The 22201-nt window shown below is 35.8% G+C and overlaps 1 protein-coding gene across 3 annotated transcripts in view; it reads right to left on the bottom strand.

The window, feature by feature from the left end:
* IPO8 (importin 8) overlaps positions 1–22201 on the bottom strand; it is a 74063-nt gene that overhangs the window by 41195 nt on the left and 10667 nt on the right. For 2 of the 3 annotated variants that reach the window (XM_055280238.2, XM_055280239.2), the window contains 11 exons: positions 20781–20937; positions 18152–18310; positions 16972–17128; positions 13024–13113; positions 11192–11286; positions 10526–10610; positions 7531–7665; positions 5747–5846; positions 2717–2793; positions 2272–2388; positions 1772–1861 (listed from right to left, as the gene is read on the bottom strand). In XM_055280238.2, coding sequence (XP_055136213.2) covers positions 1772–1861; positions 2272–2388; positions 2717–2793; positions 5747–5846; positions 7531–7665; positions 10526–10610; positions 11192–11286; positions 13024–13113; positions 16972–17128; positions 18152–18310; positions 20781–20937 — 1262 coding nt within the window. Of the gene's footprint in view, positions 1–1771; positions 1862–2271; positions 2389–2716; positions 2794–5746; positions 5847–7530; positions 7666–10525; positions 10611–11191; positions 11287–13023; positions 13114–13424; positions 13767–16971; positions 17129–18151; positions 18311–20780; positions 20938–22201 lie in introns of those variants that run through there. The other variant, XM_055280240.2, reaches the window with a different exon arrangement.

A 22201-nucleotide genomic window follows, 5' to 3' on the forward strand; every position in this document is an offset into this window, starting at 1 on the left:
TTTCTAACTTCTACATCCCCCTTTTTACAAGTAAGGCATTTTCATTACTTCTAAATTACCCATATGCAATAACATTTTTCATAGGAAAGAGAAAAAGAAGCCAAATATGTCTTTGACAAAAATCTATTTATGCTTTTAATAAATATTATAACTCATAATTAGTTATATGTAAAAGCAACTCCAAACCAGTATCTGAAATTCATTTGTCACACTTAGGTAAAACATTATTTTCCCTTACACTAACTGGTTTAGTAAGCTTCCTTTTTTTCACTCACATAGGTACCAAAAATTTTAAACCTGGTATAGCTGATCACATTTTAACTATTAGACCACAGAATAATTATTACATTTTACTCGCTGTGTGCATCAAACACAATCAACAGAAATTAATTCTAGTTACTAAGACTTTTGGCAAGAGAATCACAATTCATATAACTTCTCAAAGGTAGGAGCCCCACTGTAAAAATGCTCATGTGCCCTCAGCGTCCCTAGTCCACATTTGCCCAGATATTGCGCTAGTAACTATCATTTTGTAAAATGCTTTCTAGTGGGCCAGGCGCAGTGGCTCACGCCTGTAATCCCAGCACTTTGGGAGGCCAAGGCGGGTGGATCACAAGGTCAGGAGATCGAGACCATCCTGGCTAACACAGTGAAACCCCGTCTCTACTAAAAAATACAAAAAATTAGCTGGGCGCAGTGGCGGGCGCCTGTAGTCCCAGCTACGTGGGAGGCTGAGGCAGGAGAATGGCATGAACCCGGGAGGCGGAGCTTGCAGTGAGCCGAGATCGCGCCACTGCACTCCAGCCTGGGTGACAGAGTGAGACTCTGTCTCAAAAAAAAAAAAAAAAAAAAAAAGCTTTCTAGTGTACAAGGCATTGTTAATATATGTTGTTTTTAGCCAGACATTTTTTGTGTTGATATATTTATAAAGAGAAATACTAGGCTCTTGAATAAAAGTCCTGTTTCTGTTTCTCCATAAAATATATTGATTCTAAAAGAATATACACACAGAGCACAATTTCACATGGATTATTAATCTCTCTATTTTATTAAGGCAAATCTACCTAATATACTGAAAATCAAATTCAAGTTCTTAACCAATCTAGAATTTCATGTCATTTTATACACAAAATAAATCCATTTGTGAATTTACATTGTATCACTGCTATAAAATCACCTTTCTCATTTCATGTTTTACATATGCAGCAAGTAAGACTAGGGTGACAAATGAAATAAAACCAGCAGGAAATAAAATCCATAAATCTTTTCCTTTTTTTTTTTTTTTTTTTTTTGAGACAGGGTCTCACTGTCACCCAGGCTGGAGTGCAGTGGCACCATCTCAGCTCACCGCAAGCTCCACCTCCCGGGTTCAAGCAATTCTCCTGGCTCGGCCTCCCTAGTAGCTGGGATTACAGGCGCCCGCCATGAAGCCCAGTTAATTTTTTGTATTTTTGTAGAGACTGGGTTTCACCACGTTGGCCAGGCTGGTCTCAAACTCCCGATCTCAAGTGATCCACCCGCCTCAGCCTCCCAAAGTGCTGGGATTACAGGCATGAGCCACTGCGCCTGGCCCATAAATCTTTTTCTTTAATAGTTTGTCCTTTATTCAGCTGATGTGACCATAGGCAGACATCCTAATTGACTCTATTGCATCTCAATATGTGATAAAAGGTCAATTTATCCAAAAACATTTGAATAATTATCTTATGAAGATTTAAGATACATAACAGAAATATGAAAAACTTATTTAACAGAAATATGAAAAACTTACTCTAGCTCGAAGATATCCCAGGTTAGACAATAATAATGGAAATACATGATTTTGTAGAAACAACTCCATTTGGTCCTTGAATAAACTCTTCTATTAGGAAACAAATTTCAACTTATCAATTTCTTTTTCATATGTAAGAATCATTTCCTAATCAAGTATGTTTACTATGACTTGCATTTAATATACTTCTAATTTTGTAAAATTATTTGACCTATATATTGCATGTTTTAAAACAAGACAAATATTACCTTAGATCAGTTTGATATTGATTTTGTAGACATATTTTGTATCCCTTTCACATAGCAATAGTTTCATACTGAAACCTTTAAACAGTCAAATTTTCTTTTTAATTAAAGAAATAGGTGACAGAAAGGAGGATAGTTGTGAACTCAATTATCCAGAGGTAGTCACCAGCCTTAAATTAATCATAACTTTCATATTCTCTCATTTGCCCGTGCTTTACAATGTTATTAAGTAAATTAAATTTTGATTATCTTAACCTTCAGTAAAATCTCAGCTAGGGAACCAATCACATGCAGGGCTCCATCTTTCTTCCTAGGGTCAAAGTTCGGGTCTGTTAGGATTTGATAACAGAATGCCATCATTTTTGGCAACACCTAAAGAAATAAAAGAATCCATTTAGTCTACATGAACTTTCATTGTCTTACTATAGTATTAACTATGATGCACAAATTTTTAAAAATAAAGCCATTTTATTATGTTTTATCAAGCAACTATAAGCTCAACAAGAAAAGTACAATTTATTAAGAAAACAAAATAAGCATGATACCCCCTTTCCCCTCACCAGGAGAGGAAAAAAAAATTCTTAAGGTGACAAATTATAACGAATAACAACATAATTTCTCAAATACTAGGGATATACTAGAGTATCAAATCAACACAGGCCACCTTTCAGTTTGGGATTTAAAAAGAAAAATGAAATACCTCTTTTCTTTTCTTTGCTGCAGTATATAAGAGAGTCTGGGCTGCTGTGGTGGGAGAAGCATAATCTTCAAAAATATCTAAGGTTTTAAAAGGTTAAAACCATGTTAGTGAAAATTTAATTACTTATTCCAGATTTTAAACCTGACTGACTGCTATTCCAAACCAAAAAAAATAAAACCATCCACATATGACACTGCTTGACAGCACTAAAAAGCTAAGGATATACAGTGGCACCACAACATTGCTGTCTCCTGCACAAAACAATGTTCCTCAAACTCTACAGGTTGTCCTTTCAAACTATTATATTGAAGAAAACAATGCATTTGCACATCTGTTTCACTGAGAACAGAAAAAGTGCTTTATCTCTATCAAAAAACAACAAAAATTCACTCAGCTCTTTCTATGTGCCAGGTACCGTTCTAGACCCTGGGGATACAAAGATCAAACAAAAAGGTTCTCACAGAGCTTATGTCATGAGACAAAGAAACAGATTATACATATATACACACATAATAAGTCAGGCTAAGAACAAATGTAAAATAGGGTAAAGAGACAGAGTGACAGAGTATGGGGTGCTAGTTTAAAGAGGGTGTTAGCGAAAGCCTCTCCAACTCTGTTAAGGTAAGATTTAAGCAGAAATTGAATGAAATGAGGGAGAAAGCAATCCATGGATAAAGCACTCCAAGCAGGGGAAACAGCAAGTGTAAAAGCCTTGAGGGACTGCTAGGACCATGCCTGGCTCTGTCGATACGTAGGTTCAGCAGGTCATCAATGGATATTCATTGAATATATACCTATCTAAAACTTAACATATCACTTAATACCATGAACATTTTCACAAGTTTCAGAATAGGCAGTTTTACATAAGAAACTGAAATCTTGAGAGGTATCTGGTATGTCCTTGTTTAAATATAAAAGATAAAACCAAATCTAAGTCTACCTCAAAATATAAACTACAAACATAATAAGAACATTTTTGGAGTACTGCACTTACTCTGTGCCAAGCAGTATGCTACAGTTTTAGAAGCATCTAGTATTCTATGCTAAGCAGTTAGTTCATGTGTATTATCCCATTTAATCCTCCCAGCACTATTATCATCACCCGTCTGACAGCTGAAAGCACTGAATTTTAGAGAGGTTAAGTAACCTGTCCACAGTCACACAGCAGGTAAGTGACCAAACCAGCATTCATACCCACGCTATCTTAACATCAAAGCCTGAGCTCTTGTTAGTTCTTACCAAATCAAAAAACATTATTGGGCGAAGTGGGGAGATGTTGGTTAAAGAGTAGATAAAAAGAATAAACTAAAACATTATTATTAATCAGTCAATACATTTAGATAGGAATGCTTTGTTTCACGTGAATAATTGCAAGTGCCAAACACATAAAAAGAAAACGCAGTAATTCTTCTTCCCTATGGTTACCCAAAAGTAAAACACACATATCAAATAAAAGCCACTGCATTCCAGTCTACAGAAGGAAAGGATTAAAGAAAACTCACTTCAGCTAGTCAGTCTTGAGTTACCCATATCCGCTATTAAATAATAAAATGTAAATTCCCACTGTTAATCAACAGACATAGAGTTCTTATTTTCTAAAAACTGGGATATTTATACCTATCTTATCAGATATGAAGAATATATAAATAATGGTAACTTTCTGAAAGCTAAACAAATACTCTGTACATCACAAAAACACACAGGTATTATGAAAGAAGTAAACACTAAAAGAATGCCTTGCAAGGCAGGAGGATCACTTAAGCCAGGAGTTTGAAAACAGCCTGGGAAATATAGGGAGACCCTGTCTCTGCAAAAAATAATTAGCCAGGTGTGGTGGCACATGCCTGTGGCCCCAACTACTTGGAGGCTGAGGTGGGAGGATCACTGGAGCAAAAAAAAAAAAAAAAAAAAAAAGAGAGAGAGAGAAGAATGGTGGGCTAATCACTCAAAGCAAACTAGAAAAACAAAGGCATAAGAAAGGGGAAATAATAAGTTACACATATGAATAATGATTTTCAAAAGAAAAATAACAAATCAAGCAGATGATAAATGTTTCTCATTCGCTTTTCTTATACTTTGTCTCCAAGAGAAAACGGGATCCTCACTTACTGAATCAAATAATATAAACACAAAGCTCTGTAAAAACACAGCCCAAAAAACTAGCATCTGTACCAGTAGATTTAGCTTACGTAGCTAGACACACCTGGCTCAACTAAGGGGAAAGCACTGCTTTATTACAGCACTTTCAGCATGCAGCACTAGATTTAGCAATCATTTGTTTCAACATTTATTGAAGGCATACTGGAGGCCACGCACTAGTGGAGGAATGCAGAGGTGTAGAAGAGATAGAAAATGCAAAATTAAGCAAATAAGGTAAAATTCCTGTCCTCACAAAGCTTCTAAGTTGTGGGAGATAGGTATGCAAATTAATATTTTGCTATGTTAAGTGCTTGAGCGTTCCATGAAGCAATTAATACAAACTGGGAATAAAAGGGAATAAATCAGGCCACCTACACAATTCAACAGTTTCCAGGAAGATCCAAGTTAAAAGGACACCCAAAGAACTGGACCACACACAGTGGGGCCCCCATACGAAATTTATTTCCCTTGTGGAACACTTAGTCTCTCAGACAAGCAAGCAAACCAAATTGGGGTACCCCTAAAATATGCAGAAATCCAAAGTTTTTCCCACATGAGAACAACCCAATCTATAAACGAGTCTCCCAAAAGGCACAAAAACGGATGGTCTCTGCAGATCAGCATCACAACAGCATAAGTAACAGATGGCTCCATGGGAACTTGAGCACCCATAAGAGAGATGAATGAGGTGGCTTTTCATCTCCCACATCCGACAATCTCAAGTTCTCTAGTTCAACAAAATAACATCAAACTCTCAAAGTTTCAGATTACATCATGCAAAGCAGAACCTGGGAGATGTAACAAAGTAATAACATTTGCTTAAAAATATAAATTTAGTTATATTACTTTACATATCCAGGAACTGATGAGAAATAAAACCATCTCAATTACCAAATTTCATCCTTATATACTCATATGGATCTTCTTGCCACAGCTCTTCATCCTCATCTTTATAACACATCACAGAAAAAATCACATCTTCAGAGATATTCTAAAATGAGAAAAAAAAAAGTAACAAATGGGTATAGGCTATTCGAGTTTGAGGAATACTAATAATGTACTTGTTGACAGCCTTTATGATGTTAGTTTTCCAAACTCTGTGTGTGTAAAATGTCAAGTCGAGGTTATATTTACTATTATAGTTCTTATTTAGAAATTTTTTTTTAAGATTTCCATTTTGGTCCTAAATGTCCATGTATTAACAATATTAAAGGGCCAGCCATGGTGGCTCATGTCTGTAATCCTACCTCTTTGGAAGCCCAAGGGCACAAGGATCACCTGAGGCCAGGAGTTCAAGACCAGCCTGGGCACGTAGCGAGACCCCAATCTCCAAAAAAATACATAAAAACGTAGCCAAGCATGGTGGTGTGCATCTTGGAGGGTCTCTTGAGCCTAGGAGCTCAGGGATGCAGTGAGCCATGATCATGCCACTGCAGTCCAGCCTGTGCAACAGAGTGAGACTCCAGCTCAAAAAAAAAAAAAAAAAAAAAATGGAATTTTCTTTACTTCTATTCCCAAAAAAACTAATTTCCTACTCTACAAATGTAGGTTTCAGTTAGAGAGAAGTCCTATCTACTAGCCTCTCTGTGCACTGCTACTAATGTTCTATAAGCCCTTTTAGGCTCTAACAACAATTTATATAAAAACAGGATCATCTCTTACCACTTATTCCAAATTAAATAATTCTAAGTGAAAAAATTCAGCCTAAGGATCAGCGTTTTCTTATTCCTACTTTACAGCTATGTAAAAATAAAGCCAAAGGTATGAAGTAGAGAAGAAATGCTATCACAACTCACCCTTACTTTACAGGAACACAGCAAATGAAATCAGTATCTTTATTAATTGCAAAGAAATTATCACTATTTGATCAAAGTGATCAGGCAAATAGTTATTAAGATATCTACATAAATCAAAGAAAAGGTATCTGTTGGCAAGACAGGTAATAACACTAAAATTCTATCCTGGACCGCAAACAGAAAAGTGAAAGATTTTTCTTTTCAGATATCATTTATAAAATTTAAGAATTCACAGTTTGGGAGAGAGTAGGTATTCAGTTCCTAACATTGTTGAATTATCCAATTATTTGTATACAAGTAAGTATTTATTTATTAGTGGCCTATAATTTTCCATTCCCATTTGTTCTTTAGCTGAATAACAATGCTGAATTCTACCTTTAGGCAAACAATTGATATAGAAACAATGATGCTATTGAATTTAACAATCCAAGAAAAGAAATAAAAACCTTGCTCATACCTAGAAAATAAAACGGTCACATATCAGTCTTCAATTCCTGCAAAATAACACTACTTTAGTAGGGCCCTGGTTAAGTTTTCAAAATACTTTCTCACAAAATACCTCATTTAATCCTAGCAACTTTTAGATAAGGATAGAAAAACACTATCTGCCTTAATAGAGGAGAAAATCAGGCTTAATGAGATTAAGCAAGGATAAGTGAATCTAGGTCTCCCGACTCATAAAACTTGAAAGCTTCACTTTTCTCAAATGCTTAAATTTCTAAGCCCTTTATATCTGACATAGGACTTCACTCATTAGAAATCATTAATGGTAAAATGTATATATATAAATGTAAAATATAGGATTAGTAATACTAACTTTGTCTAGAAAATCTAATTTAACCAGAGAATAATTTTGGAGAGCTGCTCTCTGACACTAACCTGTATGTGTGGCTTCATCTGCTTCCAGGTTATAGAATGAACCACCCCTTGGTTGAGATAGTTGAATGCTTGCTGGAGAACACGGGGAGCTACATATTCTTTCTGTCTATATTGATCTAAAATTTTTAGTAGTACCTATAAGAAAATAGAAAATACAGAAGAACATAAACGATTATAAGGTTAAAAGGGGGAGGTGGCATTTTTGGCATGACCTAAAATTCAGAATCCATAGAAAAATTAACAGATTTGGGAGAGAAATCAATGTTTTGTAAGAAAGCTCAGATAAACAGCTTTAATTTTTAGACAGGTCCATGTTATATTGAACTAAACGGTGTCTCATTGTAACTTCCAGGCAAAGTCTAAATTTCTATTCCACTGCTAGCTCTTCAAAGTAAGTTAAAACTCCTGTTTAAAAAATTACAGTAACAGGGGCCGGGCACGGTGGCTCAAGCCTGTAATCCCAGCACTTCGGGAGGCCAAGGCGGGCGGATCACGAGGTCAGGAGATTGAGACCATCCTGGCTAACACAGTGAAACCCCATCTCTACTAAAAACACAAAAAAATTAGCCAGGCATGGTGGCGGGTGCCTGTAGTCCCAGCTACTCGGGAAGCTGAGGCAGGAGAATGGCAAGAACCCCGAAGGTGGAGCTTGCAGTGAGCCGAGATCGTGCCACTGCACTCCAGCCCTGGTGATAGAGCGAGACTCTGCCTCAAAAAAAAAAAAAAAAAAAAAAATTACAATAACAGATCTGACTAAGTAAACATTAAAAACTTTCATACAACAAGAGACAGCACAAAGATGTTTCTTTATTTCATAAAGACTCTTTCAAATTAGAAAAGTTGTTCAAAAAATAGTATTGGCACAACTGATTAGCCCTCTGAAAAAATTTAAATTAACTCCCTCAACGTCACACCAAAATAAACTTCAAATGGGGAACTATTTTAACAATGACAAAAAATGATAGCATAGGATTCCTTAAAGAAAACGTGGGAGAATTTTCTTATATAATCTCAGATCACAGAAGGTCTTTGTAAACATAACACAACTGAGAAGTTATTTTTTAAAAACTTATTTAAAAAATTATTTGTAAGGAAAGAGCCATGCCAAAGCAGCTCTGACTGGCTCAAGGACCTTTAGGCAACTTTCTTCACTACAGAAAGTTGCCTTCCAATTCCTGGTCTCCAGAGCTCTTCACCATATCAAGCTTATAGGTGAGTTGCTGAATAAATAAAAAGCATTCTTTCAAAATAGGTACAGAAATTATAAATTCAGAATATAGATTTTATTCAAGTTTCCCAAAACTCAGGTTTACCAAATTTGTCAGAAGTCCTGTCATCATGTAGAAACCCCTTCTGTAATGCAAGCTAGAAATGGATGATACTGAACATGATTCTAATACAGATGTGGCTCATACAAAGTAGGGGTGATGGGAGATGAGAAATGGGAGATTCTCTCCCCACACAACAGTGGGGGAGAGAAGAGTCCCTGATAAGAAAACTATTTTTAAGTATCAGGAATATATACCTTAAATAACCATGGTACCAAGAGTTTATAACACGGATATAACGGCATTTTGATATGTGTATACATGTATACTCACACATACATGTTTATGACACTGAAAAAAAATCAACTCACCACACTTCAAGTGGAAATTAACTTTAAGATACTTTAAGGAGTTTAACATTAGTGGACAGCAGTGGAAGGGGCAGAAGACAGCTGACCAGCTTCCTGATTGTCCTGGTTTTATTCACTAATTTTCCCTATAGATTGTCTCACCAGCCAACAAAATAATTTGTGAGAAATTCAACTATATAACTACAGCTTTCCTGAATTGTTGCACTGTACTTTTTAGAAAGCATTCTACTAGGCAAAATGATAATACATAAAAGGAAGTATTCCATCTCAAGACAACAGGTTCTAAGTACTTAACATTATAATGCTGACAATAAAGAGCTATTTAAAAAAAAAGAATCTAGAGCCAGGCACAGTGATTCACACCTGTAATCCCAGCACTTTGGGAATCCAAGTTGGGTGGATCACTTGAGATCAGGAGTTCAAGATCAGCCTGGCCAACATGGTGAAACCCCACCTCTACCCAAAAATATAAAAAATTAGCCAGGTGTGGTGATGTGTGCCTTTAATCCCAGCTATTTGGGAGGCTGAGGCAGGAGAATTGCTTGAACCCTGGAGGCAGAGGTTGCAGTGAGCCGAGATTGTGCTACTGTACTCCAGCCTGGGCAACAGAGCAAGACTCCATCTCAAAAAAAAAAAAATCTAGAAACACTTTCTATGTCATTAAAGCTTTTCCCTATGTCTAATTAGTCTTTGCTTCCTCAATATGGTCCTGACACAGCCAGTGGTCAATAATTAATAAATTTTATTGAAACATAAAAATATGATTTAAATGGCAACACTGATCAACCAATTTTCATGGCACTTGTCCTTTGTAGCTTTAAAATTTTTAAACATTATATCAATTTGGATTGTTTCAGGAACTAATTTTCACTATATAGAATGGTTCCCAAACTTCCATAGAAATGTTTAAGTTCTCAGCTAAGAGCCTTGACGTCTAATAAGCTCAACTACTCTTCATATAGACCAATTCATATTATATAAGTCTTCTAAAATAAAAACTTAGAACAAAGAGGTGAAGAAACAAAGATCAAAAAACTCATAAGAGGTCAGAGAATTAATAGAAGAACCCAATCTAATACTGGTGACTGCTACACCACTATCAACTTAAAAGGTTTGAGTCCAGAGTCTAGGATTCAGTTCTGGTGGTGGCTGTCTCGGGACATTTGGTTCTAAAACTAATTGCACTGGAAACTTGGTTTTAAAACTAACTGCACTGTAAGAGATTACCAGAACTGTCCTTTCATCCTCTATAAATACGTAATGAATTAGTATGTTTGTAACCTACTTCCAGTAGATAGTAATGACTTTACTTTCAGTAGTAACCATTCTTCTATTTTAAAAGCATAAGTTTATTACCTGCTGAATGCCCACCGCATAGGTTTTCAAAAAGAATTCAGAAAATTCAAAATATTCTTTTGTGACATTTCCTGGGCTTCCATATCTTAAAATACAAAGAGAAAATGTACAAATACCGTGAATTTTACAAACAGCATGCTTGCTAATTTAAATATAGTACCTTATTCAAAGATGGATTCTACTGGGACAGAAAACTAACACTGCCTTTTTTTCCCACAAGCCACAAAATGAAATCAAGATAACCTGTACTTAGACTACGGGCCATACTGTAAAGTTTCAGACAGAAGCTTTCACTTGCTAAACCAAGAGCTCCTAAAGGGTGAATATTCGAAATTAAAATGTTACAACTGACATAGATTTTTTTCAATAAATGCTTTTAAAATTAAATTTGACATTATTACGGAGTTGAGTGACCATGCAGCTTCTTGCATAATTCTTAGATATTACCAATGGGCTGAACAATGTTTTTTTCCCAAGTTTTTCACAGAAGAATAGAAACGATCCAGGGAAGACCACTCACTTCATTATGATCTCAAAGCCAATGATTAAAATTAAGCTACTTTAAACAGAGTGACTCTTGGCTCTCAGTGGCTCAAAAGGCAAATAATCATATCTGATACTGAGATACTGGCTGTATGATCATCAGTGTAATAAACAGATAATTACCGTTCAAAGAGCCGAGCTACAATATGCAGTGCCCACTTCTTACACTTCCACCATACCAGTTCTGGTCTATCATCCTCATCAATGTGCAGAGTCTCCTAACAGGACAAAATTACCCAGATTAAAGTTCTGCATAATAAAAGGATTTATGTGAATAACAAAGGCAAGATAAATCTTGATATAGGTTAAGTCATATTAAATGTGAAGTTAGATTGCTATACAAATGAAAATTCTTACTTTATAGATTGCTAGGTAGGAATTAAATAAGCAAAGTAAATTTCAACTAACCAACGCTGCTGTTCACGTTTACCTCCTATCTTCAAAAGGCCTAAATAAGTAGAGGACAAAATACAAAACACCATGGTTCCTTCAGGACACTGAGATGATGAAAGGGTTCTACATTTTGATCTGGGTGATAACACAAGTGTATGTCAAAATTCACTGAACTAGTCATTAAGTTCTGTGCATTTATGTATGTAAGTTAAACGTCAAAATACTTTGTCTCACGATATGGACAAGAGAAATAATACTGCACATTTTAAGACAAACTAAAATGTTAATAGATACAAGAACTAATGTGATAAATTAAAAATAATATTATTGCAGATCAAAATGAAACACCATCTTTTCCCTATCAAATAGAAAAACTTAGAATTAAGTGTGTACCCATAACAGACATTCTCAGTCACTGCTTATTGAAGTGTAACTGAGGGCACACTTTTTTGAAGAGCATTCTGTAAGATTAGTGAAAAGCCTTCCATGTTTCTAGTTTATCCAAAGAAAAAAATCATATATGTGCACAAAAATTTAAGTACATTCTTAAGAGTTAAAACACTAAAAAATTAAAGCCTAAACATCCAGCAAGTAAAACATTCAACAAAAATGACAGTATAGGCCGGGTGTGGTGGCTCACACCTGTAATCCCAGCACTTTGGGAGGCCGAGGTGGGCGGATCATGAGGTCAGGAGATCGAGACCATCCTGGCCAACACCGTGAAACCCCGTCTCTACTAAAAAAAAAAAAAAAAAAAAATTAGTCAGGCGTGGTGGCGAGCACCTGTAGTCCCAGCTACTCAGGAGGCTGAGGCAGGAGGATGGTGTGAACCCAGGAGGCGGAGCTTGCAGTGAGCCAAGATAGTGCCACTGTACTCCAGCCTGGGCAACAGAGAGAGACTGTCTCCAAAAAAAAAAAAAAAAAAAAGACAGTATAAAAGCATACATAATCGTAAAAATATTTGTAAGTTTTAAGTGAAAACTGAATTTCCAAATAGTATCAATAAATACTTTTTTATTTTCTTTTTTGAGATAGGGTCTTGCTCTGTCCCCCAAACATAGTTTGCTGCTGCCTCAAACTACCAGTGATCCCGCCACCTCAGCTTCCCAAGTAGCTGGCACATGCTACCACATCTAGCTATTTTTCTTTTTTCTTTACATTTTGTAGAGTCAAGGTCCCACTATGTTGCACAGATTGGTCTTGAACTCCTGGCCTCAAGTGATCCTCCCAGCTTGGCCTCCCAAAGTGCTAGGATTACATGTGTGAGACACCATGCCCAGCCAACATATACTACTTTTATAAATTAAATATGTTGTATATAGATGCAGAGGAAAAAAAAAAGACTAGAGAAATAAATATAAAGTTTTAAAAACAGTTTTCATTTTTGGTAGGATTTAAATTGCTTATCTAAGCTTTCTAAAAATGGTATTATGAATTATTTTATTAATTTATTTTATTATAGTAGTAAATTTTTTCAAAGAGCAGCCAGGGATAATGACTCAGTCTATCACAAACATTCCAAACCCGTTTCCCCTGTTTTTCTTGGGAAAAGCTTTTCTTACAGGAGGAACGGTCCTGTCGATAACAGTTCGGAAGATCTCCATCCATGTTGTCATGGTTTGGTTATTCACTAGCTGAAGAGGCAATGCATACTGGAAAAGAGAAAAAGAACAACATGAACAGTAATTCCTCCCAACCAAAAAAATCAGCAATTTTATCTATATTGTAAGGCTAAAATATATGAAAGGGCTAACATTTGAGAATGAAAATAGCAATCTTGTATAGTTCAACCTAACTTAAAATAGATTTATACGACTATATAGAACTTAAATTTTTAAATTTAGAAGACTACCTGCCATGAGTTGTTTCTTGGGTCTACTTTTTAAAAGGAAAAACAAATGAATACCACTGAGGTCTCATTTATTCAGCATGAGATTCTAAGTGAGTGATTTTTAGGACTTACCCCTTTGAGGGTCAAACTTTCCATTTTAACCACCTTAATGAAAATATTTATTTCACTAAACACTCATGAAACTTTTTTTTAATTACTTTCCTCTACACTGTAGCATAATAACTACAGTCTACTTTGTACTACACAGATATATGGCTCACCTCTGCTGTACTGTGAGTTGCAGAAGAGGGATATTGCCTCCACATCCATTCAGTACACTACATGCTACAGACATAATAAGATAGACAATCTTTGCCCTCATGAAGCTTACACTCTAACTGGAAAAAATATATATAAAGTCATGCACCACATAACAAATGTTTCGGTCAGTGACAGACTGCATATACAACAATGGTCCCGTAAGATTAGAACAGAGCTGAAAGATTCTTATCACCTAGTGACATAGTAACCATCTTAAAGTCACAGCACAATGCATTACTCAAATATTTGTGGTGATGCTGGTGCAAACAAACCTACTGCCTTGCCCGTTATATAAAGTATAGCAATTTTATACAGTACGTAACTGGTAATGACAACTATGCTACTAGTTTATATATTTACTATACAATACTTTTCATCATTAGAGTGTACGCCTTCTACTTTTTTTTTTTTAAGTTATCTAAAACAGCCTCCGGTAGGTCTTTCAGGAGGTATTCCAGAAGGCATTGTTATCATAGATGACAGCTCCATGCATGTTATTGCCCCTGAAACGAAGACACTCCAGCGGGACAGAATACAGAAGCGGAAGACAGTGATATTGATGATCCTGACCCTGCATAGGCCTAAGCTAATGTGTGTGTGTCTTAGTTTTTAACGAAAAAGTTTGAAAAAAAATAAAATTCTAAAATATAAAACCTTTTAAAATATGGAAATAAAGAAAATATTTTTGTACAGTTGTACAACATGTTAATATTTTAAACTAAGTGTTAGTAAAAGAGTCAAAAAGTTAAAAATTTTAAAGTCTGGCCAGTCGTGGTGGCTCACGCCTGTAATCCCAGCACTTTGGGAGGCCAAGGCGGGCGGAACACGAGGTCAGGAGTTTGAGACCAGCCTGGCCAACATAGTGAAACCCCGTCTCTACTAAAAATACAAAACATTAGCCAGGCGTGGTGGCAGGTGCCTGTAATCGAGGCTGAGGCAGGAGAATTGCTTGAACCCTGGAGGCGGAGGTGGCAGTGGGCCGAGATTGTGCCACTGCACTCCAGCCCGGGCGACAGAACGAGACTCCATCTCAAAAAAAAAAAAAAAAAATCTAAAGTTTATGAAGTAAAAAAGTTACAGTAAGCTAAGCTAGGGTTAATTTATTATTGCAGATAAATCTTATAAATTTAGTGTAGCCTAAATGTTCAACATTTATAAGCATAGACTAACGTCCTAGGCCTTCACATTCACTCACCACTACCTCACCCACAGCAACTTCCAGTCCTGCAAGTTCCATTCATGGTAAGTACCCTATACAGGAGTGCTTTTTAAAAAATATCTTATACTGTATTTTTAGCAAATCTTTTCTATTACTTACCATTGAGTTACAGCTGCTTTCAGTATTTGGTACAGTAACATGTACAGGTTTGCAGCCTGGGAGCAACACACAGCCTAGGTATGTAGTAGGCTATAGCATCTAGGTTTGTGTAAGTACACTCTACAATGTTCACACAGAGACAAAAATTACCTAACAATGCATTTTCTCAGAACGTATCCCCAGAGTTAAGTAACACATGACTGTACATGTACAAAGGTAGGAATAAGAGAAGGTGAGGAGATGAAGGGCTTTATGGGCTATATTAAGAAGTTCCAAATGCACTTTATTCTAAGTGCATTTGGAAGCCATTTGGATTTGATATAGGGAACAGAGGAGATGTAGGCTGAGGGTTAGGCTGAGCTTATGTATAGAATATCCAAGTGTCCTGTACAAATATTATGTTACTTAGATAAGATCTGTTGTATCATATTTTTATTTTATTTGAGGCGGAGTCTCGCTCTGTCACCCAGGCTGCAGTGCAATGGTGCAATCTCAGATCACTGCAACCTCCGCCTCCTGGGTTCGAGCGATTCTCTCACCTCGGCCTCAGGAATAGCTGGAATTAGAGGCACCCGCCATCATTTCTGGCTAATTTTTGTATTTTTCTAGAGATGGGGTTTCACCATGTTGGCCAGGCTGGTCTTGAACCCCAGACCTCAGGTGATCCACCCACTTTGGCTTCCCAACGTGCTGGGATTACAGACCTGACCCAACGCACCCGGCTGCTCATACTTTTAAAAACAAAATTGTCTGCTCCTTCTCATATTACCGCTTTTTACTTATGTCGGCATTGTAATAGTGGCTTCTAATGCCTTCTAAATTTCTACTTCCCAGAGGTGAATATTAATGTATTAGTACATAATAGATTACCAAAATGGTTAAAAATGTTGAGGTTTTTCAGGTTTTTAGCAAGTATAGACTGAGAAAAATATGTAGATTCTGTCCTCTTAGCAAACCAATTAGAGGTAGAGGCTTTAGAAAAATTATTTCATCAGCCTTTGTCTTACTTCCCAATTTCTAGCTGTTTCTCCCAATAGAAAAAGGAAGTCTGGCCTCTGAATATTATTTCAAAACAAGTGAGAGAACATATTTTCCTAGTATTCTAGTTTCTTCTCTTCTCACATTTGCCTCCCTCCCCTTTCTCTTTCCCTGCAAAAAGGCTGCTCTGGGGGGGAAAAAAATCTGCCTCAGACTATCCCTATTAAAAGTTTAAAAGATGAAGCTTTAATAAAAATATAAATTTTTATTAAAGTAAAATATTTTGAAACAGTTTAAGTATCTAAGTCAATAAAAAGCCAAGGATGGATCCAAACTATCTTGGTTTTTAAGCTCAAAAAAACCATCCTCTTCTCATGACAAATTCAACTAGAAAGCATGTAATAGAGTTTAATTCATTCATCAAACAGTTAAGACTGAAGACAATTATTCTTCCTCCAATCAGACCTAAATAATTTACCCAAGTCTTTCAAGGATTTGATGTTAAATATTTTTATATTTCAAACATATTCCATCTTTATCTTCTAATTTCTTTCTGGATTCCCATGTTGGTATCCCTTATAGCATTCAGATTTTTTTTTTTTTTAGGCAGTATTTTAAACCAAGGAAAATGAGCCCTAAATCTTCTGTTAGCTTTGAGTCAAATGCAAAGAAACTACCATCAATATGATTTCCCAATAGAAGAGGGACTCTCTTCTTCTTTTCCTTCTTCTTCTCTTGTAATCGTAACTAATCTATAGGCAGGAATGCTACAGAACAGATAAGTCGAGTAATCAGGTTTTAGAGCAGGTAGGTTTACCTATCCTGGTTCTGCTTTACCCATGATTTCAGACACTGGAGTGAAAAGCACATAGGGGCAGATATGCCATTGAGACGATCTTGGGCAATTAATTTCTGTGAACCTGTTCCTCATAAGCATTTTTTAAAGACATATATGGGATAACACAAAATAATTTTTAATAATAAGTGACACTTATTGAGCACTTCCCATGTGTCAGGCAGAAATATAGGACTCCATATTTGTTTTCTGCAATAGAAACCTACCTGAACAAGTGCATAAAAGATTTTCAGAATTTGTTTCTGCAGTAATACAGAATAATAGGAGGAATCAGGAAGGAGCTGCACAATTTGTTGCTGAATACGAGGCAGGAATATCTGCATTGCTATTATAAGAGGTTCTCTCTCTTCTGCTTTCTTATATCTACATGAGCAAAGACAAAAACAGAAAAGTAATTTTTCCCACCCAAAGAACCATCAACAATAAATTACAAAATATTTTTTAAATACATAGAACTAACAAAACAAAATCATTAACATTTACTTGTAGTTTGTTTGAATTGCTAGAATTAGGTTGAAAAGAAATTTAAAATAACACATCCTGTTTTAGGCACAACACCTAAAATCTTTCTGGAAAGATTTAGACTAGTTTAAAACAATCCGAGACCATTTTGCAGTTTTCCTACATGAATGTTTCTAATATTTAAATTAATTTTCATCCAGTCAAAATTCTTACTATAAAATATAAGTTGCTATGCTATTTTAAATAGACAAACTATATAAAAAATAATACGCGGGGAATTTTTTTTATTATGTTACCCTGAATTGAGCAGTTAAAATAGTTTAAAATTTAGGTGCTCTTAGATCGCTTTAATTGCCATAAATCTAAAATATGTTCTATAAATTCCATAAGTAGAGTAGGAACTAGTCAGTTTAAAAGAAGAACTACAGGACTTTATATGCACATGTAGCAATCTTCCTAGAAACCAGAAAGCAATACTATTAAGTGTGATATTAGTCCTCTACCTAGCCAAGTTGCTTCTATGGAAAAGAATGTCATTAGCAAAGAAACGTTAACATTTTCTATCTTGCATCCAAAAAAGTAAATGTTTTGGTTTACTTAATATACTCCCTAGAAGACAAATATTAAGGTATCTCTATATCAGAGTTTCCAAGGAAAGCTGTTAATAAATGGTACTGTGCAACTAACAAGTTTGAGAAGTGCTTCATATTATATCACTGTCTCAGAGGTTAGCAATATCCATCAGCACATTAAAGTTTCTTTCAATAACTGTAGCAAATAAACACATTTAAGCATGTCTAACCCAACATTTCCCAAACTAATCTGATAACCTGTGCAGAACATCCACAACAGACCACTCTTTGCAACTAAATTATTTCTAAGTTATACAAGGCTGCTTTCTTCAGCCAATGGAAACCAACTTACTCATATGTCTTCACCAGTTGATAGAGGCATAATAAACTGCCAAGCCAGCTTGCACTGCTCTGTGATTGCAAGTAATAGTCTATCTTGTCCACCACTGCTGGCCAGTGACCAGGAAAATCATGTTTTATGATGGCACGGAGACACATTGTTAATTGGACTCTACAAGGTAGGGAAGAAAAGTCCAAAATCTAAGTAGTTATAAATACTATGTTTCAAAGACCTCTAATATTTTACATAAAAGTTTGTTATCTTCTATTTACCTGTATTATATACTTACATATGTGGGGTAGGGGAAAAAGACATATCTAAAAAACATCCTCAGTGGCTCAACTTATTGAAAATAAACAGAATGGGTGAATTTCTAAAACAAATGAAACCTTTCAAACTATCTTATCCTAAATACAGTTTAAAAAAATTTTTTAAACAGTTTAAAATTTTCAAAAAACTCCAATGAATCTACCTCCGCTTTGTAAAATTTCCCAGCTTATTATATCTCATATTGTGGTTATCATATCCTAAATGGGGAAAAAAAATAACACTTCAAACAGACAAACCTAGTCTAAAGATGGTACAAGTAAGTAAAAAGAAGGCCTACATAACTGTGGGAAGCTTCTCTATGGGCCAAAACCTTGAACTCATCCATTATCAATTAAAACCCAACACCGTATGTTGAATCTATCGAAAGCAGTCTGAGATACTAATTTTTGTACCCCGAGTATAAGAAAGAAACATGTATTAGCAAGGCAATTCCTGAAGAGGACAGCTAAGAGCTATTTCCAAAGAAATAAATGAAAAAGGCAACAGAAGAGACATAAAACAGAAAAAGAAAATATTCCTTTAATAAAACCACAAAGTTAAATGCTAAAATAAGTTATCTGATAACATAGATCAGTAATCATTTCCTCAATGAGATTTCAACTTTCACTGGAACTGAAAAGAAAATAGGGGGAAAAATTTCTTTTCTACAAACTATCAATTCAATGTTATCACCAAATATGACCTTACATGACATTTTCAAATGGTTAGAAAACAAACCTGGCAAAATTAGGATTCCACAGTGCAACTAAAAAAAATAAAGCATTTTCAGTTGAACAACCAGTAACTCAGATTCACTTAAAATGGTAAAATTAAACAAAATGATGCCTTTTCTTCACATTATCAAATCTATTTGAAAAATCCCTTTGTAATACTCTTAAACTTTGAGAATAGGTGGAAGAAATTTCAACAATGATTATAGTTAAGCCTTAAGAACATAAAAGGAGCAAAGCCACAGAGAACTGTCCCATAATAAAGATAAAAGATCTCCTTTAGTGCCAGTAGTAGCTGCTCCTTTAAACAATAAATGTCATATTTGTATACAATAAAACTGAAGCTTTTCATTTTTTAAAATTTCATCTTCAGGTTGATTCTCCCAGTCCTTTTTCATTCCAAGCAAAGGATGGTTATGAAAGGCCACCCTCCATGCATTACTGTGTGGAACCACTCAAAGATTAAGGGAGATCTGAAAATTTAAGATTTTGAAAATAAATGGATACATGATGGTACCACAGGGGTATCAGTCCCATGACTGGCATTTGGGCAACCAATGAGAATAACGGTGATTTTTTTTTTTTTAACCAGTATACCTATTTTCTCCTCTTAACAAATTAATTGCTCTAAGAGTTCAATGTTTGTTCTCCTTCCTGTTACCTGTCATACTCCCTTCCTTTTCCACTGCTTATGTCATGATGGCTATTAGATACTCAGGGCTAACGTTATATTCAACCTCTTGACATTAAAAAATTTCATTCCTCTACCTCTGTTTCCACCTATTTGTCCCTCCATTTTCAAAAGATACCTCATTACTATCTTGTATGTTGAAAAGAATTTGTTTCTCCTATTATAAGACTGCAAAATTTTTATGACTCTACAGCTGCTCTGTCCAATAGAGCAGCTGCTAGTTACATATGCACACTTCAAATGAATCAAAAGTAAATGGAATTAAAAATTCAGTTCCTCAGTTAACACTAGCAACATTTCAAGTGCTCAACAGTCATTGATGCCATGTGGCTAATATTAGATAGCACTGACACAGAACACTGTCACTGCAGAAAGTTCTGAGGGACACTACTGCTCTACAGCATCTAATCTATGACTGTGAAAAACTGCTTCTAGTTTATACCTACACTATCCTGTCTTATCTGAAGGAAAACATGCTCAATTCATAAATGTGAATAAAAATACAGGGAAAGATTAAGATAGGTGGTAGGTAAAAATTCCCAGAATCAATCTCTCTGTATCAAAGAAAAGAAAAGCAGGTAGTAAAAAAACTCAAGAGATCATTATTAAGAATAAAGGTCATTTAAGTAGCAAGACTTACACAATTGTTTTGGTTAAGTATGATTTTTTTTAAATCTTACCTCTTTTTGTGGCAACATATGGCAACAAAATCTTTTCCAAAATATCTTGAGGCAAAGAATTACAAATGCAAAGACCGCTAAGTAAAATAATATTCTTTGAGTGTCCCTCTTTATTACTTTACCTCTTTAGAAAAAGAAACAGGAGGTCGAGGATTAGATCCAACAGCACCTACCCTCAGATCTAAGCATTTCATGCTTTCTAGTAATCATAAAGATATAGCACCACATACCTCACTAAATCTGGAGACCGAATTATTCCTTCCACAATGTTATCACGTATTTGCTGGCGATCGTTTTCATGAATGTTGAATGGAAATATTGCTTCTCCTGGTGGAGGTTCTCGATCTGGCCAGTACTGTGTCACCATGTTCTTCAGGTAAATGGCAGCTGAGTTTGAGAAAAAATGCTAATGTCGCAGTACCAAAAAGGATGGCTTTAATTCAGCCTTACCGAGCATTAAAGTCTAAACCCTTCAATGTCAAACATGAAACCCAGCAAAAATGGATACTCTTACAGGTATAAACAGCCAAATCAGGAAGGCAAAGTGGATAAGAATTTAAAGGTTTCACTTCAGCTAGTCTAAGCAGAAAACATTTCATTAAGTCAAGACCCAGAGCTTATAGGACAAGAAAATTATCTAGAAATCATGCATAGTAACATACTTTGAGATCATAAAATCATACTTTTCGCAATGCCTAATTCTGAGGTGACAACAGGTAAAGTTCTACTTTCCTTCACGAAGATGGCTTTTTTTGTTTTTTGTTTTCCCACTGGCTACTATCAAACACTAGCATTTTGGAGTATCTCTTCTTTTTATAGTACTGGTAATTTTCATCCAACCTTTTTGAAATATTTACTACTTGTAAATAGCCGTCAAAAATTTTTGGAAAAAAGCTCAGGAAATTTTTATATGTTCACATCTATCAAAATACATAATCTGATTTTGTTCTATTCTTTTTAATCGTTTTCAACGTTTAACAAAAGGCTTCTGAAAGAAACAGGCTGACATATTGCTATAGCATTTTAAGAAGGAATGTGAAGCTTTTCTTCTTCTTTTTTTTTTTTTTTTGAGACGGAGTCTTTCTCTGTCATCCAGGCTAGAGTGCAGTGGCAAGATCTTGGCTCACTGCAACCTCTGCCTCCCGGGTTCAAACGATTATCCTGCCTCAGCCTCCCAAGTACCTGGGATTACAGGCATGTGCCACCACACCCAGCTAATTTTTTCATTTTTAGTTAGAAAAGATTTCACCATGTTGGCCAGGCTGGTCTTGAACACCTGACCTCAGGTGATCTGCCTGCCTCGGCCTCCCAAAGTGCTGGGATTACAGGTGTGAGCCACTGCACCTGGCCAGAATGTAAAGCTTTCTAACCATCCCAGCTGAACAGTGAATGTAAGTAAATACTTATAATGTCGTGTGTGTGTGTGTGTGTGTGTGTGTGTGTGTGTGTAAAGAATAAAGATACGTGATTTGCAAAGCAGCATAACTTTCTTCCCTTAAGCTTCTCTTCTTTCCCCACCCAACTCTTTCTTCACCCAACTTTTAACATATAACTAAATTCGTGACCCGGCGCGGTGACTCACACCTGTAATCCCAGCACTTTGGCAGGCCGAGGCGGGCGGAACACCTGAGGTCAGGAGTTCGAGACCACC

This window comes from Symphalangus syndactylus, chromosome 5 (genome assembly GCF_028878055.3).
Source record: "Symphalangus syndactylus isolate Jambi chromosome 5, NHGRI_mSymSyn1-v2.1_pri, whole genome shotgun sequence".
Lineage (NCBI taxonomy): Eukaryota > Metazoa > Chordata > Mammalia > Primates > Hylobatidae > Symphalangus > Symphalangus syndactylus.